This window comes from Acipenser ruthenus, chromosome 36, assembly GCF_902713425.1.
Source record: "Acipenser ruthenus chromosome 36, fAciRut3.2 maternal haplotype, whole genome shotgun sequence".
Taxonomy (NCBI): Eukaryota; Metazoa; Chordata; class Actinopteri; order Acipenseriformes; family Acipenseridae; genus Acipenser; species Acipenser ruthenus.
The window spans coordinates 704,424-726,872 of NC_081224.1; the positions used below are offsets into that span (position 1 = coordinate 704,424).

The window sequence follows — 22,449 nt, forward strand, 5'->3', positions numbered from 1 at the left end:
AGCAGCAGCAGCAGCAGGGCTAGTGTGAGTTTCTAACCCTGCTCAAACTCCTGGCTCCCGATCATTTCAATAATATAGTTAACTCAGGATTCTGAAACCGAGGCCTGGGTGCTAATTTGAGTTTTAAGCCCTGGCATTGAACAGCATGCACGCCTCGCGATATACAGCAAACTGTTATTGAAGAAGTACAGGGTCCCCTAAAACACACACACATGCAGTATTTGGCAGTCCGAGCTCACAAATGATCATGGAACAGTTAGCAGTAAGGCAGGGTGTGTGGTTCAGTGCCAGATCACCGTTATATTCCTCTGTTATACATCCAATCACAAGTTGCCCCAGAGAGAGACAAACACTGTCCCTAAGCAACGTCCCAGCACTGCCTGTATAGTCCAGCATGGTCTGTGCTGGTTTTCAGCCTGGCTTTTGCTGTGAACCTCATAAAGATCAACACAGCCTCTGCAGTTTCACAAAGCGTCACTGCCAGCGCCGCGACAAAAAACGGGTCGCCAACACGCCATGGCCGACGACCACCGCTGAACCAATATGGGTGGTCGATGCTTGCAGTCCGTCCGTTTTTCCTGAACAGGCACAGCTCAGGACTTCCCGGTTTTGGGATAGAGGGGTTTAATCGGAGATGGCATGGCGTTCCCAGAAGACACGGTCACCTCCATGCCTTCCAGCCGGTGGGAAGACTTCTCTGACTTGCTGGTGCTCCAGTCCAGGAACCTCTTGACTTTCCCATCCCTGGAGTTCAGGAGGCATTTGCAGAGCAGCTTGAGGATGGCCTTCCTCATGTCCTTGCTGGTCAGGGTGTAGATGATCGGGTTCAGCAGGGAGTTCAGCATCGCCAGGCCCAAGAAGTAGTCTGCTTTGTAGAGGATGCCGCACCTCAGAACTTGACAGGAGACGTCCAAGAGGAACAGGACGAAGAGGGGCAACCAACAGGCGATGAAGGTGCCCACGACGGTGGTGAGCGTCCTGAGGAGGGCCATGTGTTTCTGGGACTTCCTGGCCACCCCTTTCCTCTGGGACCCGAACCTCTGGCTGTTGAGCTTGACGATCCTGTAGATCTTGATGTAGAGCACCAGGATGGAGAGGAGGATGACGATGAAGACGCTGATGCAGAAGAGGATGTAGTTTTTGGAGTACAGGGGCAGGATGGTGGAGCACAGCTCCAGCTCCTGCAAGCAGTTCCACCCGACGATGGGCAGGACGCCCAGGCCGATGGAGAGCACCCAGCTGGCAGAGATCAGGGCGAACATCCTGCCTTTCTTGTCTTCGTGGTAGAGCTTCATCTTCACCATGGTGACGTGCCTCTCGATGGCGATGGCCAGGAGGCTCACCACCGAGGCTGTCAGGGTGATGAAGACCCCTCCTTCGCGGAAGAACCACAGCAGAGGCGTGAGCTTGAGGGTGTTGGAGCCGGACATGATGATGTTGACAGCGTAGGCCACCCCAGCGAGGAGATCCGACAGGGTGAGGTTCCCCAGAAGGAAGTACATGGGGGAGTGGAACTTCTTGTTCTTCCAGATGGCTATGAGCACCACCAGGTTCTCCAGCACAATCAAGGTGCAGATGAACAAGAAGACGACAGCCTCGGTTTTGAGCCCTCCTTGGTACCTGCTGGCCTGCAGCTTCCCAGTGTAGTTGTAATGTATGGTGATGATCTCGTTGTTTTGGTATTCCCTGAAGATCCGGGACAGTCCAGCGTTCTCTGAACCCATTTTCAGGGGGGAAGACGTTTCACACTCAAAAGATGGCACCGAAGTTCAAGCCTCTCCCAGGACAGCGGGAATCCATAGAAAAGATCTGGTTTACTTCGATAACATCCAAGTTGATTGGCTCTCTGTCTTACACCGGTCCGGCCACTAGGGGGAGCTTGTGTTGCAGTAAACGTGGTTGGTTGCCATGGAACCTGAAAATCAAAAAAAAATAAGGCCTCTCATTAGTTCCATATAGGGTTTTAATAAGTTTATTATACCATAATTCAAGGTAACAGATTAAGGACAAGAATTTTGTAAAATTTAAACACTTTTTAATATACGAATACATATAGGAGGCTGTGTGGTCCAGTGGTTAAAGAAAAGGGCTTGTAACCAGTAGGTCCCTGGTTCAAATCCCACCTCAGCCACTGACTCACTGTGTGACCCTGAAGCAAGTCACTTAACCTCCTTGTGCTCCGTCTTTCGGGTGAGACGTAGTTGTAAGTGACTCTGCAGCCGATGCATAGTTAACACACCATAGTCTCTGTAAGTCGCCTTGGATAAAGTCGTCTGCTAAATAAACTAATAATAATAATCTGTCGCTACAAATACGTCACTGTAGATATAACTTGTTGTAATCCTAACTGGCTGCGTCCTAGTTCATATTTTATACTGTACTGTATTTAAATATGAAGCTTGCACTGTAACCCTGTACTGCCCTGTAACACCTGTGCGAGTCGCCTGGGATAAAGGCAACTGCCAAATAAATAATAATGTAACAAAAAGCAAAATAGGCAATTTTGAGTCATTAATCTTTATCAAAAACCAAAAAAAAAAAAAAACTATTAGAAAATGATTCTATCTGAAATAATGAAAAAGTGAGGGGGACATGTCTCCCGTGTAAATTACATCTTTGTTTTCCTCAAGGATTCCAAAAAATAGGTCCTTAAACTAGGTCCGGGAACATACCGAGGGTAGTACAGGGTTAATCTGAACTACAGAGAAGTACCCGAGCCACAGCTGACGAGAAAGAACCCCATCGAACCACAGCCCCCCCCCCCCCCCCCCCCCTCTGCCACAAGCATGCTTTACAATCAGCGTTGTCTCAATGTTTATTTTTATCATATAGGCTTTTAATACAGCTGCTCGATAGAAAACGGAAATCGACACCTACAGAAGTGTTGCCGCCAAGCCTTTACTTCAGTTTACAGAATTATGAGTGTCTGCATTTCTTGTTACAGCAGGGCTTCGAATATATTGCATCTGGTAACAACGCGTTTAATTGTGTTTTGGTGCAGGACCACTACAGTAACATGCTTTTAAACGCCTTTTAACATGTCTGTACAGTGCATCCATCTATTATTATTATTATTATTATTATTATTATTATTATTATTATTATTATTATTATTATTATTATTATTTCTTTCTTAGCAGACGCCCTTATCCAGGGCGACTTACAGTCGTAAACAAAAACACATTTCAAGAATCACAGTACAAGTATTAATACAATTAAGAGCAAGATAAAATACAATGAATTCGGTTCTAGCAAATACAAGTATATGACAAAATACAATTCAATAACGGAGCAGATAACAGTGTCAGTGATAGTTACATCAGAATATGATTAAATACAAAATACTACAGATCTATGTGTATATATGTATGTATGTATGTATGTATGTATGTATGTATGTATGTATGTGTTTTTTAAATGTATATATCGCTATTGATATATTTTCCAAAAAGACAACAAAGGCTATTGAAAGTAACTGGCTAATATAGCTGCAAATGATATTTTTTATTTATTTATATAATACATCATGCTGTGTGTTAGCAGCAGCGTTGTATTCTGTTTCCCCACAGAATGCAATGTAAATACAGTGGAAAAAGGGGATCAGGTTGGAATAGGTCTAAAAAGTTCAGTGCAATACTGCGCATCAGAGTAGAGCTCAAGGGGTTCCATTGCCCCAAGATGCGCCCGCTGATAAGCTCGCGGCGCGTCCCTGTTTAAAAACGCTGCAAGGTGCCGTCATGCACGCTCGAATGCTGCAACAGTTCATGGGGAGTTTACAGCGGCTTTGCTTTTCCCACAGCCTCTAACCTCTGGCTGTGTGGGAAGGCAGTATCGCCCTGCTAAACATTCAACTTTGTAGGCGGTGTGCATTAAACGATTCGTAATTATTGGCTAGCAACGCTTCCATTATGAGTAGGTGAAAAAACTTTGGAAAATAATAACTACAAGTAACAATGCGAGTTATTATTACTAGCAGTATCGTTATTACTGTAGTATTATTACAATAAACTATCTATCTATCTATCTATCTATTATTATTATTATTATTATTATTATTATTATTATTATTATTATTATTATTATTATTAATTTCTTAGCAGACGCCTTACCCATGGCTACTTACAATTGTCTCTCTGTCTGTCTGTTAGTCTATCTATCTATCTATCTATCTATCTATCTATCTATCTGTCTGTCTATCTATCTATCTATATATATATATTGCATTCACCATCAGACAGATAAGCTACATTAGCTTTAATACTTAATGTTATTGATCTAGTGGAAGGACCAGCCTAGGGTCTCACCTTTAGTAGTGGTGCCAAAAGTGAGAAAAATCCCATTCTGCTCTTCACTGCTTTATATTTCTCTGTAAACCTTACTTCTGCAGATTAAACTGTTAAAATACGTATGTTGTATTATGTTCCATTTATTGTGGTTACTCTCTGTAGTTATCAATGAGGTTATGTGCAACAATGCAAGTACTTGTAGCGAATGCATTTACCCCACCGAATGCGCACCGGTTTTTAATTTGTGTTGATTGATTGAAACATCTGTCTGTCTGTCTGTCTGTCTGTCTATCGATCTATATTATCTCAAGCTATATTATTATTATTATTATTATTATTATTTATTTCTTAGCAGACACCCTTATCCAGGGCGACTTACAATTGTTACAAGATATCACATTATACATTATTTCACATTATACAGATATCACATTATTTTTTTTACATACAATTACCCATTTATACAGTTGGGTTTTTACTGGAGCAATCTAGGTAAAGTACCTTGCTCAAGGGTACAACAGCAGTGTCCTACACTGGGGATTGAACCCACAACCCTCCGGTCAAGAGTCCAGAGCCCTAACCACTACTCCACACTGCTGACACTATATCCTCATTGAATTTAACACACCTTGCAAAGTTATTTTTGGTGTTTAATGGTTGGATGTTTTTTGTATGGATAAAATAACCCCTATTATTATTATTATTATTATTATTATTATTATTATTACATGAATTTCAATTTATTGTAGACAATTCCTGTAGAACGATCTAAAAATCAGCCATTTAAAAATATATATTTAAATAATAACAATAATAATAACTTAGTTATACAATTAGACGAGACTTTTGTGTCTGTATTATTATTATTATTATTATTATTATTATTATTATTATTATTATAATATTGCATACCCACATTTTCCTTGCTGAATTTATAGCAGGGAACATCTAACTACTCAAAACTAAACTAACCGATCAATCTTTAATCTAGATTCTAGAATTAATCCATTAAGTACCATTGTCCTCATTTTGTTACATTTGGTAATTTTGTGGGGCATTTCTTTAACTGGCATTTAAATGTTCTCTTTAACTATATTGTTATGATAATTTAATTCTGTTAAGCCGAAGTGTATCAAGTTACAGAAATACAGCTTGTGTTGTGATTTTCTGTTGTTGTTTGTTTTTTGCAAAGAAAAATGAATTTGTTATTTCAGGGGTTAAGACCGCGTATTTCCATGGCTTCGGTCAAAGGTTGTGCGGCTTGATCAAACACTGACGAAATGCAGGGAAGCTGACCCGGCGTGATGACTTACCTTGACTAATATTAAAATAAAGGTTATTACGAAACTCTGTATGGATGCATTTACAGCAGTGTGCACATGGATTCAAGCACCCCATTGCTTCTGTAGTTTCGATTTGTTGTGCCTATGAAATCAAACCACTTAACTGGAAAATTGTCTAACTAGGCAAATGAGTGATCAGTCTAATTTATTTGGAGATTTTAATAGGCCACACGTGCAATTCATTTAAAACAGCGAGAGAAGAGGAACACGGAGCCACGCATGGTGAAACGCAGGAGACTTTTTAGAAGTTGTTTTAAGATGCCTGATTAAAGCACAGAGCGGTGTGACATTTTCACACACGAGTGTTTCTGTATCACTGAGCGAGAATGCAATGTTCTCACCCCCAGAGGGTGTTTTCACACAGGCGGGTCTACACATGTGTTCCAATACATGGGTACGAGAATAATAAAAACATGCCGTGTTTATGTGAAGGAAGTTATAAACAGACTGCAGAATCAGATTCGTTGCCTGTGCAAAAACATGCCCGTGGTACCGAAGGAAACGTCCCCTATATGGTCCGGGGAACACTTGGGGTATCTGAGTATTCAAAAAAAAAAAAAAACCCAAAATGTGGCTACTGCCCGAACATCCAGCCATTCCATATCCCCCAAACCAGAACCGGCAACATTATCAGGAACCCCAGTCCTTCATGAAAATCCGTATTCCTTGTTTTTTGGGTATACCCTTTTAAAAGTGTCCCATACACGTCCAGTAAAATGTAATAGAGCAAAGGTAAATCATCATAGAGGTGTTTGGTAAAGCATATTAAAAAGTAGGACAAACCACTGGAAACGATATTAAACCCGAAGCATAGTCATGAGAAAAGAGATATTCACTACAGTTATTACAATAAGTCTTCCATGCAGTTCGGAGGGATTGAACCCGAAAGCTCCGGATTTACAGGGACAGTAATATCCTGGATTATTGTTTTCTTAAATCAAATGCAAACGACAGAACCCTCTATTTAACTCAAACACGCGTTTGCGTCATTGTAATAAATACACACATGAACACACACATATAAGCATCCTTCTGTTCAAGTGTACAGTGCACCTTGTAGCGGGTTTAGTCGAGTGGATTTTGCATCCAGATCCTCGGGTAACATTACAGAAGGTATTGTCCAAGATCAATGGCTAACGAGGTCCGTGAAACTTGACGCTTTTGTTAACCGTCTGATTCAATATAACAGCTCTCAATATAATTTCTCTCCATGTTTCTTGAATATCTCTGTATCTCTTATTGTTTAAAAAAGTGGTTACATATTTTAAAATATACCTTACATGAATGATAAAATAAATACAGATAATAATAATAATAATAATAATAATAATAATAATAATAATAATAATAATAATAATAATAATACACAATGTATTGGACAGCAGATTGGCTATATTGCGTAAAAGCCAAAAAAAATGCAATTCGGAAGACATGATTATTTGTATTGTATATGAATTATTAATATTATTATCAGCATTATTAACTTTTCACGCCAAACGATGCTGTCACTCCTGCTTCGAAAATCGCAACAAGAAATGCGAAGCAGCCGCGTGTATTTCAATGCAATGGTCTGTCACTTTATCACATCCTTTTTATTATTAATTGTCTTTACATTAAATTACAGAGATGTGATTTCCCCCCCCCCCCCCCACATCCCTTTCAAAACTGCTAAAAGTTTCCAGATAAAATATTTTTACATCGTTGCGCTGCGTGCGGGCTTCACCGATGCTCTTAGAAAAGAAAACACACACGACAGTTCAACGCCTCAGAGCTCATTTTGTCAACTCCTCTCAGCTTGATGTACAATTTCCATTTTCCACAAATGTAGTATGCCGTTTGCATGCGGCACGACAGATCACACAAGTGCCCTATACGAGGATACAGCTGCACTGTACGCTGTATACCTAAAACCATTCTTGAGTGCATTACAACAACGTATATAGAGTATCGATTATTCCGATTTGAAACCCTTTTATGAAACGCATGCACGCGGAGTGCAGGAATGCAATAACCCACAGGATATAAAATGGGTTCTAAATTCTGTCCGAAACGTCACAAACCCTTTTGCATTCCTGTTGTACTTTTAAATGGTTTTATTGATCTATAAAATGTACAACGCTTATCAACCCACTGTCGTACTAATCGGTTTAATTTGTCTCCAAGTTTCTTGAATATCTCTATCTCTCTCTCTTTTTTAAAAAAAGTGGTTAAAATATTTTAAAATATACCTTACATGAATGATAACATGAAGAAAAAATACTACTATCTGTACCTTAGCCTATTGGGTATACGCACCACGATACTGTGAGCGCATTGTGTGATTATATATGGTACACGCCGTTTAAACCTTGCTAATGCAACAGACACAGTCGGTATTGTCCACAGCGTGCACAAGGACTTGTTGAAAGTTGGTTTTCCGAATGCGTTTGAAAGTGACTTACCTTTAACGCGTTTTGAAGAAGCAAGCGAGTGGGGTTGAGCAGACCTGTAAAACAGCGGTGCTGTGCGCGCCTCGGCTCTCACTGGGAAATGCAAGCTGCTGAACTAACTGGCTTGTTAAGCAGCAATGACAGACGCGACTCAACTCGCTGTCAGGGTTGCCAAACCAAAAAAAAAAAGGGGGCCGGCCTGTTCTGGAAACTGCCGTGGTTCAGCGCTGTGTAAAGCCAGACCAGCGGTATTTAAATAAAAACAAGCGTTGGAAGCTATACCCGTGCCAGGGTATCCTGTTCATGCATGCGGGAAGAAATGCCCGTGGATGCACACAGCGAGTCTACCTTTAACTGGACAGAGGAAATGCAACATGCACTGCTAGGAAATGTGACTGATCTGTGCATGCATTCACCGCTGTTTACCCCGGCTTGCCTGGTTTTGCGCTTTTCCATACCTCGCTGTTCTTCATGCCTATACGTCACATTGTTTTTCCTATGGTACACATGCATAAGGGAGGAGGTTATATTTCAATTTCAGTATGCTGGGGTGTGGGGGAGTCACTGTATGGCCGTTCCCTTAATGCATTATTAAATGTAAAAAAGTCAACGCACGGTATTTGACTGCGTTCCAAAAAGCAGACGACAGGGCCCGAGTCTTCAGAGGTGGGTAAAAATTGTGACGTGGTTAACCGGAGTTTTACAATTTACCAACAACTGGACAAAGGATAGCAGTGTGGCGTAGCGGTTAGGGCTCTGGACTCTTGACCGGAGGGTTGTGGGTTCAATCCCAGGTGGGGGACACTGCTGCTGTACCCTTGAGCAAGGTACTTTACCTAGATTGCTCCAGTAAAAACCCAACTGTATAAATGGGGAATTGTATGTAAAAATAATGTGATATCTTGAAACAATTGTAAGTCTCCCTGGATAAGGGCGTCTGCTAAGAAATAAATAATAACACAGATCTGCGTTATAAAACAAACGCGCCTCTTTAGCGGTAGGGGGCGCTACATACAGTACGGCGGGTTCCTTTGCAAAGTTTTTTTTTTTTTTTTTGTGTTGTCATTTCTTTCAGTTAAGTCGACACTGTGCCTCCACATTGCGCGGTGGCTAATTAACGCTGTAACTGTGGACTCCCGTGATATTCTGGCATTTGGGTCATTCCGGTGAGCGGAGGGCGGCAGGTTCGACTGTCACTCAGCTCACTGGCAGATGGACTGGGCTGTTGGTCACCCAGTTGTCACCGAGTTACCCCGCAGCTGCTCCACACAGCCCCGCGATTCCAGTCACATGTGTCGTCAGATCCGCCCTCATTTCAAATGCCACTGCCAGAAGTTTGTTACGCCTTATTTTGCAATTGCTGTTTCTCCAATAGTTAATGCAGATCAATTTACGGATCTGAATGCAATTAATTAAAAGCGGACAATTAAGTAAATACATACCTAACCTTAATATTGACTTAATACAACTATTTGTAGATTCATTCTGGAGTGTACTGACATGTTTATTAAAGGTACATCATTTTTTAAAAAGTATTTTACGCTAATATTGAACAAATATTTACACACACACACACTCATGCAGACATACAGACAGACTCTACACAGGGGAGCAGGGTACAGCGCAGGGTACAGCACAGGGGAGCAGGGTACAGCACAGGGTACAGCACAGGGGAGCAGGGTACAGCACAAGGGAGCAGGGTACAGCACATGGAGGCAGGGTACAGCACAGGGAGGCAGGGAACAGCACAGGGGAGCAGGGTGCAGCACAGGGGAGCAGGGTGCAGCACAGGGAGGCAGGGTACAGCACAGGGGAGCAGGGAACAGCACAGGGGAGAAGGGTACAGCACAGGGAGGCAGGGTACAGCACAGGGAGGCAGGGAACAGCACAGGGGAGCAGGGTGCAGCACAGGGGAGCAGGGTACAGCACAGGGGAGCAGGGAGCAGCACAGGGGAGCAGGGTGCAGCACAGGGGAGCAGGGTGCAGCACAGGGAGGCAGGGTACAGCACAGGGGAGCAGGGAACAGCACAGGGGAGAAGGGTACAGCACAGGGAGGCAGGGTACAGCACAGGGAGGCAGGGAACAGCACAGGGGAGCAGGGTGCAGCACAGGGGAGCAGGGTACAGCACAGGGGAGCAGGGAGCAGCACAGGGGAGCAGGGTACAGCACAGGGAGGCAGGGTACAGCACAGGGGAGCAGGGTGCAGCACAGGAATCAAAGAGCTGTGCGCTTACAGAGCCAGAAGAAGGGAGGGTCCGATCAGAGCGGAATTCCATCTGCCTTTGTGTAACGTGGAAAACAGATTAACACTTCCAACGAAGTAAGGAAAGGACCAAGAACTCCCACGGGGGGAGTCATTGAAAGAGTGAGAGTTTTTTTTTTTTTTTTTTTGCTGTAGTTTTGTAAGTTTCTAAGCCAGGGCTGTCCCATCAATCAATCCCGATCCTGGAGGGCTGTTCCACTCCAGGTTTGACAGATCAAATGATCTAATGAACAACTTCAGGGTCTGGATGGATTGAACAATTTAAATCAGGGTTGGAACAAAGACCAGGAGTGGAATTACCCTCCAGGACCGTGACTGACACACCTGTTCTGCAATTAAATAACCGGCAGACAGCCAGACACATTCCTAGCCACGGTTTAGATCAGTCAGCTAGCGGACAGAGTTCATTTTACCAGTCAGACTTTTGAATGCACTGATAAAAATCAGCCACGCTTGGGAACTGTTGATGTCCATTGTCCCCCTCTTTCTGCAGGCATTGTGAACGCCCCAATACTAGATTAATAAAGGCTACAGCAGAGCTTAGCGGCTCAGCGGGTCAGGGGAGCAGCCTTTCGCTTCTGGGTGACCGCGTTCAGATCCGAGTGCTTAGGTCAGATCCACAATGACCGCGGTGGGCTGTCTTTCAACCACTTCATTCTGCGTGACGGGCAGTTTGTGCTCGAGGTGGGGGCGGGGGGGGGGGGGGCAGACTAGGATCAAAGGAGTTTGTGGTTGTTTTTGGTCCGGATTACAGAGGTCATTGTGGACTGCTGACTGTATCATCGTCAGCACTGTCTGTGGCCCGTGTGATGTGTCAGCTTCTCTGTGGCCGGGTTTCAATACCTGAGCACTGTAAAGAGAAAAAAAGAAAACATTTTGAATAGTCGTTAGTCTGTCTGTATAATCTGCAGGGAGTTCTATAGGATGGGTATTCTTCCTTAAATATTTACCGTGCAGGTTAAGAACATAAGAAAGTTTACAAACGAGAGGAGGCCCCATTCGGTCCATCTTGCTCGTTTGGTTGTAGGTAGCTTATTGATCCCAGAATCTCATCAAGCAGCTTCTTGAAGGATCCCAGGGTGTCAGCTTCAACAACATTACTGGGGAGTTGGTTCCAGACCCTCGCAATTCTCTGTGTAAAAAAAGTGCCTCCTATTTTCTGTTCTGAATGCCTCTTTATCTAATCTCCATTTGTGACCCCTGGTCCTTGTTTCTTTTTTCAGGTCAAAAAAGGCCCCTGGGCCGACATTGTTTTAGGATTTTGAATGCTTGAATCAGATCGCCGCGTAGTCTTCTTTGTTCAAGACTGAATAGATTCAATTCTTTTAGCCTGTCTGCATACGACATGCCTTTTAAACCCGGGATAATTCTGGTTGCTCTTCTTTGCACTCTTTCTAGAGCAGCAATATCCTTTTTGTAACGAGGTGACCAGAACTGAACACACTTGTAACTGTATTTGCATAATCTGTCTCTAAGCCCCATTCATATTTTTTTCCATGTTTCTTGTATCCTGTGTAGGAACACTTGCACACTTATTTGTTCTATTTTGATTCAATTTTTTAAAGTAAGAACCATACTTCAAAACAACGCTTCCCAACCATGGTCCTGGGGACCCCCTGCTGTGTCTGCTGGTTTTCATTCCAACTGAGCCCTCGATTACTCAACCAGACCCTTCATTGAACTGATCCTTGGCTTAATTAGAGCCTTTTTTTATTGTTCCCAGCCCCTAAAAAGGTGCAGAGTTATAGCTAACTTGAAATCTGCAACTGTTTAAGAGCTGAAAACAAGTAGAAAAATTCAGTTCAATAAAGGGTCTATTTAACTCAGCTGGAATGAAAGCCAGCAGACACAGGGGGTCCCTGAGGACCGGAACTGGGAACCGCTGTTCTAGAATCTGAGTGCAGTGTCTTCTGGGTCGAAGCACGTCACTGGCTGTGCAAGCATGTCAGTCACAGCAGGGGAAGCAGCTGATTGGTTAACAGCAGGAAAGAAGCCAGTAAAGGGGTGGGGAAACTGTCACATTTTAGAGGAGCAAGCAAGCAGGTTTAGCAATACCAGTGGAAGCTGATCTGAGGACCAGGAGCGACCAAAGCAACTGTTTTGTTGCCGTTTTGCCGTTTTAAAAACCCACCATGCATATACCATTACAGGATGCTCTTGTCAATCAATTCATGGAACATGAATGTGTTTTTTTGTACACATGTTGTGTATATAGAGTATTTTATTGCAATTATTATTATTATTTTTTTTTTCATATGGTTCATCAACTGTGTATTTCTCGCCTGTCGGACAAAAAGGTACCAGATCTGAGATCTGGTGCGATCCGGCACAAATGAACCCCTCGCTTTAACCATGACATCGTCACTTTAAAATGTTCCAATACAAATCCCAATTGAGAGTTGTATAGTGTATCGAAAAGAGTCCTGGCTGCAAGTTTGCTTTTAATTCCTGTGCTGAGTGGAGCAGAGAAAGAGAAAGAGAAAGCAAGGCTCTTATACTCTCTGAACAGCCTCCCTCTGCTCTGTACTGGTGGAGCAGAGAAAGAGAAAGAGAAAGGGAGGCTCTTATACTCTCTGAACAGCCTCCCTCTGCTCTGTGCTGGTGGAGCAGAGAAAGAGAAAGAGAAAGTGAAGCTCTTCTACTCTCTGAACAGCCTCCCTCTGCTCTGTACTGGTGGAGCAGAGAAAGAGAAAGAGAAAGGGAGGCTCTTATACTCTCTGAACAGCCTCCCTCTGCTCTGTGCTGGTGGAGCAGAGAAAGAGAAAGAGAAAGTGAAGCTCTTCTACTCTCTGAACAGCCTCCCTCTGCTCTGTGCTGGCGGAGCAGAGAAAGAGAAAGGGAGGCTCTTATACTCTCTGATCAGCCTCCCTCTGCTCTGTGCTGGCGGAGCAGAGAAAGAGAAAGGGAGGCTCTTATACCTTCTGAACAGCCTCCCTCTGCTCTGTGCTGGTGGAGCAGAGAAAGGGAAAGGGAGGCTCTTGTACTCTTTGAACAGCCTCCCTCTGCTCTGTGCTGGTGGAGCAGAGAAAGAGAAAGGAGAGGCTCTTATACTCTCTGAACAGCCTCCCTCTGCTCTGTGCTGGTGAAGCACAGAAAGCGAAAGGGAGGCTCTTACACTCTCTGAACAGCCTCCCTCTGCCTGGCAGTTGAAAACGGCAGTTTGTTTTCAGAAGCTAATCAGCACAGCTTCCTGTTCACAAGCCCCGTCGATCAAAATCCCACAAATTCAGGTATCTCCTCACTCCTTCTTTCCTTCCCAGACCTTGTTTTTTAGTCGTTGCTATGCGATAAAAGTCAATTCCATCTGTTTTCTGATAAGCCTTATGGCAACGTAACACTTATTAAAAATATTTCTCCTTTGTTGGCTCAGAGAGTATAAGAGCCTCCCTTTCTCTTTCTCTTTCTCTGCTCCACCAGCACAGAGCAGAGGGAGGCTGTTCAGAGAGTATAAGAGCCTCTCCTTTCTCTTTCTCTGCTCCACCAGCACAGAGCAGAGGGAGGCTGTTCAGAGAGTATAAGAGCCTCCCTTTCTCTTTCTCTGCTCCCAGCAGCACAGAGCAGAGGGAGGCTGTTCAGAGAGTATAAGAGCCTTCCTTTCTCTTTCTCTGCTCCACCAGCACAGAGCAGAGGGAGGCTGTTCAGAGAGTATAAGAGCCTCCCCTTTCTCTTTCTCTGCTCCACCAGCACAGAGCAGAGGGAGGCTGTTCAGAGAGTATAAGAGCCTCCCTTTCTCTTTCTCTGCTCCACCAGCACAGAGCAGAGGGAGGCTGTTCAGAGAGTGTAAGAGCCTCTCTTTCTCTTTCTCTGCTCCACCAGCACAGAATTTCTAACTTTTGCTGATGTGGAGCAGAGGAGTGAAACAAAACAGAAAACACATGCACAGTATATTTATGGTACATTTCATCAGTTCCTTAATCTGTGTATCCAAATAGTTATTATTTTTTTTATTAAAGATAAAAAAAAATCCATGCCGTTGAGTTTTTTTTATGAACGCTGTTTGCATAATTTGTTCCAGACAGCGCTGCTGGAGCCGGCTAAGTAATGCATTCCCTTTCTTAATTTACACAGACAAGAGTGTCCTGTTAAAATATTCAATAGGTTTCCTCTTGACTAAATGAGATCAGCTGTTGACAAGTCATACACGGTATTTGCATGTTTGCAGCTGATAATCCTTATTAATAACAGGGTTGAGAGAACAACAGCAACGGCAAACACATTTTCAGAATTAAAGAACGCTGAATCGGACAGTGGTTGCTCGTTAGTTTATTGTGTATAGATTAAGGCGTGGTGCCCTGGGCTAAAAATATATTTTACTTGTTTATAAACCAGCGACTGTAAAGAAAACCTCCCTGCAAATTGTCTTTTGGTTCACGCTTTCATCAGTGTGGTTGATGACTGATCACATTGGCGAGATCATTTTAATGACGACTCCACTATAACCCAGAGATCCTTTTCAATCACTGATTGAAATCCCTGAGCCATCTGTTCTTTCTAATAAGTTTTCAGATCTTTGCACAAACAGATCCAAGAAAAACGAACGCTAAAAAAAGCAGAAGTTCGAGCTTGTGGTTGAGAAATGGAATGGCTTCCTTTTGATCGCTTCCAAGCCCTCAGCGTTTGTAGAGTATGTGTGTTTGTTTATAACCACTAGCCCAGCTGTCAGAATGGCTTGGCTCCTGGTAGTTAGACTCCATATGGACTTCACAACAGACAAGCAAAACACAGCTATAGCAGTGTGCACATTTCATAGAACACCTCAAGATTTAACATTTATATCATTTATATACCTACCAAAAAACTATATACAAAAAATATATAGAAGCTGCATCTCCCTTTGCAACCCCTCTCTGCCAAGTTTGAACCAGCCTGGTCCAATGGTCACCAAAAACACCCTCAAAGGGTAGGAGAGTCAACAGGACAGCAGCTTTGAAACGGGGAAGACAAAACTGCACAATCAGATCACTTGCAAATATTACACAAACATCTGATAGCATGCAAATCCATGGGGTTTGCATGTTAAGATTGTTCAACGGCTCTTGGATTTGAATTTAGTTTCTCTGTAGTAGCGCTTGCCTTAACCCACGGGGAAGATGGCACAATAGTTCATATGTAATGCAAAAGTTAAATGAGATAGGGACTGTGCTGAACTGCTCCCTCCCTCCCTCACCCCCCTAAGAGAAAGGGTGCTCCCTCCAGTCCAGTCCAGGGCAGGCTTGAGGCATGGAGACTGAACTGCTCCCTCCCTCCCTCACCCCCCTAAGAGAAAGGGTGCTCCCTCCAGTCCAGTCCAGGGCAGGCTTGAGGCATGGAGACTGAACTGCTCCCTCCCTCCCACACTCCCCTAAGAGAAAGGGTGCTCCCTCCAATCCAGGGCAGGCTTGAGGCATGGAGACTGAACTGCTCCCTCCCTCACTCACTCCCCTGAGAGAAAGGGTGCTCCCTCCAATCCAGGGCAGGCTTGAGGCATGGAGACTGAACTGCTCCCTCCCTCACTCACTCCCCTAAGAGAAAGGGTGCTCCCTCCAATCCAGGGCAGGCTTGAGGCATGGAGACTGAACTGCTCCCTCCCTCCCTCACCCCCCTAAGAGAAAGGGTGCTCCCTCCAGTCCAGGGCTGGCTTGATCAATTGTTAAAACCCACTTTTTCACCACTGCTTGATTGGAAATCAATATGAAATATGTTTCACGTTGATAGCTAATGGAATTGCTGCTGACTAATTATAGTAAAGTTGAAAAAAGAAAACAAATCTAAACAATCTGACCTAAAAAAAAACAAACCCTGCGTTGCGCTCCTCGCTTTGCACCAGGGCGACAAACCAAATCACTTCTCTTTGCGTTCTGAAATCTAACACTTCCTCTTATCAGGAGCTCAAGGTCTTCGCAAGGGTTTCTGTGAAGTTACTCTGAACTGAGAACGCATTAACCGCCTAAAATGTACACAGGCTTTCTAAATGCAGCCCTGTGCCCTGTGGTTTGCTTTGGGTGGAGCGCTTTAACACATTCGCTCGGTATGGATGAACATGTGTGTGTTTTCACAGCTATCAAATGCTCTAAATAAATTGCTTTTTAAAAATGAAACCGGCCAATGCAACCTACACGTTTTCTGTGCTTTTATTTATTGAATTTTTTAATTATTTTTTTTTTACTTTCTCTTAAGCTGTGGGAACACGAAGCCACTTCGCGGCTTTGGAACTTCGTTTCAGGAAACTAACACATCATTTAAGTAATGTAAAAAAAAAACACCCAAACGTAATGGAATTCCCAGTCGATTCTATTGAATTGTGTAAGAAGAGTATCATAAAAGTGACACTAATTCTTATCCATTATTATTATTATTATTATTATTATTATTATTATTATTATTCTTATTATTATTATTATTATTATTATTATTATTATTATTATTATTCTCCTTTACTGTAAAACATTATGGATTTATTGATAATTGTATTAATACACAGTGTGTAATACACTTACACAATGTTAAATAACTAGATTTCAATTATGTTTGTATAATTTGCAGCAGTGTGGAGTAGTGGTTAGGGCTCTGGACTCTTGACCGGAGGGTCGTGGGTTCAATCCCAGGTGGGGGGACACTGCTGCTGTACCCTTGAGCAAGGTACTTTACCTAGATTGCTCCAGTAAAAACCCAACTGTATAAATGGGTATGAAAAATAATGTGATATCTTGTAACAATTGTAAGTCGCCCTGGATAAGGGCATCTGCTAAGAAATAAATAATAATATTATTATGATGTCTCAATCTTACAATTCTAGGTGATGCAAAAACGCTTGTCCAGATCTGTAGACAGGGCTGTCCTCTTACACCAATACTTTTTGAGTTCCCTTTTCTGAACCATTAGAGCACAAGTAGGAAGAATTGTTTTTTTATTTTGAGCTGGTAATTTTCAGCAGGAGTGTAATGCGAGCTCAACTCTTGTTCTTTGCACACATAACAGTACCTTATCTCTTTCACACCTTGTCAACCCACGCATGGGTTTGAAATACACAAAGAAGGGAGAGCATGAAACTGCATTCACCCTGTGGGTGCTATTTTCACTGCTTCTTAGTGAGATGTGTGAGTGGGGTAGTATGAAACATAAACACAAGACACACACACCATTCATTCAGTTCAGTCTCCATGCCTCAAGCCTGCCCTGGACTGGAGGGAGCACCCTTTCTCTTAGGGGGGTGAGGGAGGTAGGGAGCAGTTCAGTCTCCATGCCTCAAGCCTGCCCTGGACTGGAGGGAGCACCCTTTCTCTTAGGGGGGTGAGGGAGGGAGGGAGCAGTTCAGTCTCCATGCTCAAGCCTGTCCTGGACTGGAGGGAGCACCCTTTCTCTTAGGGGCGTGAGGGAGGGAGGGAGGGAGGGAGCAGTTCAGTCTCCGTGCCTCAAGCCTGCCTTGGACTGGAGGGAGCACCCTTTCTCTTAGGGGGGTGAGGGAGGGAAGGAGCAGTTCAGTCTCCATGCCTCAAGCCTGCCTTGGACTGGAGGGAGCACCCTTTCTCTTTGGGGGGTGAGGGAGGGAGGGAGCAGTTCAGTCTCCATGCCTCAAGCCTGCCCTGGACTGGAGGGAGCACCTTTTCTCTTTGGGGGTGAGGGAGGGTGCAGTTCAGTCTGCGTGCCTCAAGCCTGCCCTGGACTGGAGGGAGCACCCTTTCTCTTAGGGGGGTGAGGGAGGGAGCAGTTCAGTCTCCGTGCCTCAAGCCTGCCCTGGACTGGAGGGAGCACCCTTTCTCTTAGGGGGGTGAGGGAGGGAGGGAGCAGTTCAGTCTCCATGCCTTTTTAATATTCCTTTGTAACAGTCCTCTCTGCCTGTAACTGTTTGCAGCCACTGTTTGCCTCTCTTGGCTTTCCCTTCATTGCTGATTCGCTCCGATGACTCTTGGAGGGCTGTCCTCGCTCCTGTGGGACCTGTTGGTGCAGCCACTACCCGGCCTCTCTCGATCTTTCCACGGGTCTGCTGTTTGCGATCTTGCCGCTGCCACAACTCTACACCACTGCAGGGGTCACATGTCACATCACATGATCCGCCTATCCGATAACTCGTGGGCGGTACCACGTCCAATCGGGTTGGTCTTAATGAAGCAGGAGGGGCTCAACACTGGGAACAGCATGCAAAAAAAATAGCAATGACAGCAACTTTAAAAAAAATACATTCGGTAAGCCTTCTGCCCCAGCCATCAGAAATGACAGCCGATTTTGGTCTTGGAGGCCCCAAGAACATTCGGATGAAGAGAGGGTTAATTTAGCTGAGTAGAGAATTCCACTCGGGCAGCCCGTGCTGATGATGAAGGCACGACCACATTTACATGAAGCACACGCTGATTACAGGCTTGCTGTTCAGTCAGGCTGAGCCGGAGCCCGTCGTGGGTCCAGGGTTTGAAATGCTTCTTCGATGACGATGTTCTGAAGCATGGAGAAGGACTCACACAGCCACACAGATCATTCATGTGGGCCCATTCATAGCACTTTCTGCAAGCTACAGCCGTGTGCAAAATGTATCCGAACACCCCGTGGTTTCTGTAGTTTTGATTTGTTGTGCGTATGAAATCAAACCACTGGAACTGGAAATCTTGGAATAGGAAAATCAGTGATTATCTAATGGAACTGATGACTTTAATAGGCCACACGTGCAATTCATTAAAAGAGTCAGAGAAAAGGACCACAGAGCCACACATGGTGAAACGCAGGAGACTTTTTAGAAGTTGTTTTAAGATGCCTGATTGAAGCACAAAGCGGTCTGACATTTTCACACAGGAGCGCCTGTTGTTTCTATATCCCTGATTACTGAGCTGACAATGTGAATTCTTACCCCCAGAGGTTTTCCTGCAGGCGGGTCTATAAAGGACATCAGTGTTAAATCTTGAGGTGTTTTAATAGATTTGCACAAGGCTGTACATAACTGTATAACTGTTACTCACTTTGAAAGCATGCATATCAATGCTCATAACAAGATACAAGATACCGACAAAAATTAAATACAAGCTGTGGTAACGGAGGTCCTTCTCAGGTTTTGTGGCAATTGGTGAAGCATCTCTCCAGATAGAGCAGCTGTGATGTTTGAAATCTGTACTGTACGCGCAGAAATTCTATGTTGTGAAATACAAACAAGCCTTGACAAAGCAAACAACAAGAATATCTCACCCAGTTTCTGTTGGATCCGCTGTTACAGTCGCAGTATTAAAAGCAGCCCCACCCCCAAGTTTTTCGGCTTATTTTGAAATCCTCAAAACCCTCTTCCGTAATTTCTGCAGGAACGCTGTAATCTGCATTGAAACAGGAGCTCTCCTCGTCCTTCTCATTATGGGCTGGGGGTGGATATATTTACCGCAAACCGCGCTAGGAAATCGAACTGTAGTTTTCATCCCCGGGCCAACTGGTTTTGGTTGAGGATTGAGAACCAGAAAGAGCCTGTCTTTAGTTTTCAGCTTGGTTTACATACTGTAACTGCGTCTGCAGGAAGAAAGAGAAATCTGTAGCTCATTACCGCCCTCGGATCCACAACATTAATAAGATAAATAAGAAATACAGCCTATAGAATATTATAAGTCACCTATCCACTGGAAGCTATGGAGCAGTTACACTTGTAATTTCTCTCAGAGTGTAGCTGTGCACTCTGAGTGTCGATGACAAAGCTTTCTGAACGTTGAGAGCACACTTTCTCCTGCACTCTCGATATGACAGACCGCCTGACACAGCAACGTGTGTGAGAATGAAACACACTCTCGATGTGATTATAGGCAGCCACCAAATACTTAGCAATGGTTCTGTAGTGCTTCTGCTAGCTAGATTTACTTCAGGTTTATGATGTACATTTTTCTGGACTAAGGAAAAAAAATCAATTCCCTTATAAAAGTTCCCCACAGTAAAAACATAGCAAAGTGTCATGAAGCACAGTGAAAGCATGGTAAAGCATAGGCAAGCATTGTAAAGCACAGAGAGGTGTGGTAAAGCATAGGGAAGCATGGTAAAGCACAGGAAAGCATTGTAAAGCATAGGAGAGCATGGTAAAGCATAGGCAAGCATGGTAAAGCACAGAGAGGTCTGGTAAAGCATAGGGAAGCATTGTAAAGCACAGAGAGGTGTGGTAAAGCATAGGGAAGCATTGTAAAGCACAGAGAGGTGTGGTAAAACACAGTAAAATAAAACAAAACATGGATGGCCGTGGTAAACTATAGTAAATGCATAGTATAGCCAAGGGAAAAGAATGGAAAAAAGAACTGCAGAAATATTACACTGCAAATATTGTGTGTGCACTTTGAGGGTTTTGCTGGAATAATTAGTAAGAAATGCAAATAAAGATCTGAGGTGTAACAGAGAAAAGCCCAAAGGGACGAGGCAAAGCATATTACAAAACACAGAGAACTGTGGCGAATGCACGGAAAAGCAACGCAGCATTACTGCGGGAAACTTTTCAAAGGGTCAGCAACGCCCTTGCAGATTCTTATCTGTCCAAGTCACCGCGCTGTCACATCCTTGTATTGTCCCACGAGGAAACACCGGAATACATCAAACAAACAAAACGTGAACAAAAACACAAAAACCAAAACCTTGCGATCAGGAAGGAAATGTGTTTCTGACAGCTGGACACAGAGTTCTCTAGAAATACACAGAGTATGATGTAGAAAGACAGTGGGATGGGCAGACAGACAGAGACAGCCTCTATAAAACCCTGAGATATTATTATTATTTAGCAGACGCCTTTATCCAAGGCGACTTACAGAGACTAGGGTGTGTGAACTATGCATCAGCTGCAGAGTCACTTACAACTACGTCTCACCCGAAAGACGGAGCACAAGGAGGTTAAGTGACTTGCTCAGGGTCACACAATGAGTCAGTGGCTGAGGTGGGATTTGAACAGGGGACCTCCTGATTACAAGCCCTTTTCTTTAACCACTGGACCACACAGCCTCCTAAGAGAATAGTGTTACAGAATGTCCTTGGCAAGTTTCATGACAATTCGAGACGTGCTCCTCTTGATATAAAAGCTGGAAAGACTCAAATGAGTGATTAGTCTAATTGAATTGATGACTTTCATAGGCCACCCCATGCAATTCATTTAAAGCAGAGAAAAGGAACACGGAGCCACACATGGTGAAACGCAGGAGACTTTTTAGAAGTTGTTTAAGATGCCTGATTCAAGCACAAAGTGGTCTGACATTTTCACACAGGAGCGGCTGTTGTTTCTATATCCCTGATTACTGAGCGAAAAATTCTCACACCCAGAGGTTTTCACGCAGGTAGGTATATGGGCAGCAGTGTGGAGTAGTGGTTAGGGCGCTGGACTCTTGACCGGAGGGTCGTTGGTTCAATCCCCGGTGGGGGACACTGCTGCTGTACCCTTGAGCAAGGTACTTTACCTAGCTTGCTCCAGTAAAAAATCCAACTGTATAAATGGGTAATTGTATGTAAAAATAATGTGATATCTTGTAACAATTGTAAGTCGCCCTGGATAAGGGCGTCAGCTAAGAAATAAATAATAATAATAATATATAAAGGATATCAATGACAAATCTTGAGATGTTTTAATAAATGTGCACACGACTCTATCTATCTATCTATCTATCTGTCCATTTACATTAAAATCTTGCTTTAAATTAAAGTCATCTCAATATAGAGTAAGTTAAAACCATACCCAAATATAAATGTTTATATTTTTATTTATTTATTTAGGGTAGGTTCTGTACATACAGAATTATATGTTGTTAAATGCGTTCGTTATTATTATTATTATTTTTTTTCAAGGCGCTCCTTGGGACGTTACAGGGCGCCTGTGTTTCCTCCTGGAAGCAGCTGTGCTGGCCGGGGACTGGCTCTTGTGACGTCAGCGCCCCAGGAAAGGTTGTGAGGTCAGGGAACGAGGCACGCAGTGTGGACGCAGGATCTGTGCCAACGTGCGAGATTGAGAGTGCGCTTTCAAAGCAAACTCTCACGGGAGCTTTAACCATTCATATGTGTCCGAGGCTTGCTTTTTGGTTTGCTGTTGCTGTTTTGTTTTTATTTAAAAATCCAGTCTCACGTTACATGAAGTGTCTCTAATTACTGTGCATTTACTCTGTTTAATGTGCAAATCTTTAACTCTATCCCTAACCCTTTTCTGTTACACTTGTGCACTTACATATATC

At 43.6% G+C, this 22,449-nt stretch overlaps 1 protein-coding gene across 2 annotated transcripts; it reads right to left on the minus strand.

Moving 5' to 3' along the window:
- On the minus strand, nucleotides 1-8,431 carry LOC117966837 (sphingosine 1-phosphate receptor 1-like). 2 transcript variants are annotated; one of them, XM_059008161.1, is made up of 2 exons: nucleotides 8,071-8,431; nucleotides 1-1,915 (listed from the first exon to the last, which is right to left on the minus strand). In XM_059008161.1, the coding sequence occupies exon 2, from the start codon at nucleotides 1,722-1,724 to the stop codon at nucleotides 594-596; it is 1,131 nt and encodes a 376-aa protein (XP_058864144.1). In that variant the 5' UTR covers nucleotides 1,725-1,915; nucleotides 8,071-8,431; the 3' UTR covers nucleotides 1-593. The 2 variants fall into 2 exon arrangements, with proteins under 2 accessions (XP_058864144.1, XP_058864145.1); XM_059008162.1 differs by lacking the exon at nucleotides 8,071-8,431 and adding an exon at nucleotides 5,600-5,652.
- Between the last annotated feature and the right edge of the window lie 14,018 nt (nucleotides 8,432-22,449).

Bases quoted from the DNA above. Each gene is read 5' to 3' on its own strand.
- LOC117966837 (XM_059008161.1), bottom strand. From the start codon at position 1,724: ATGGGTTCAGAGAACGCTGGACTGTCCCGGATCTTCAGGGAATACCAA.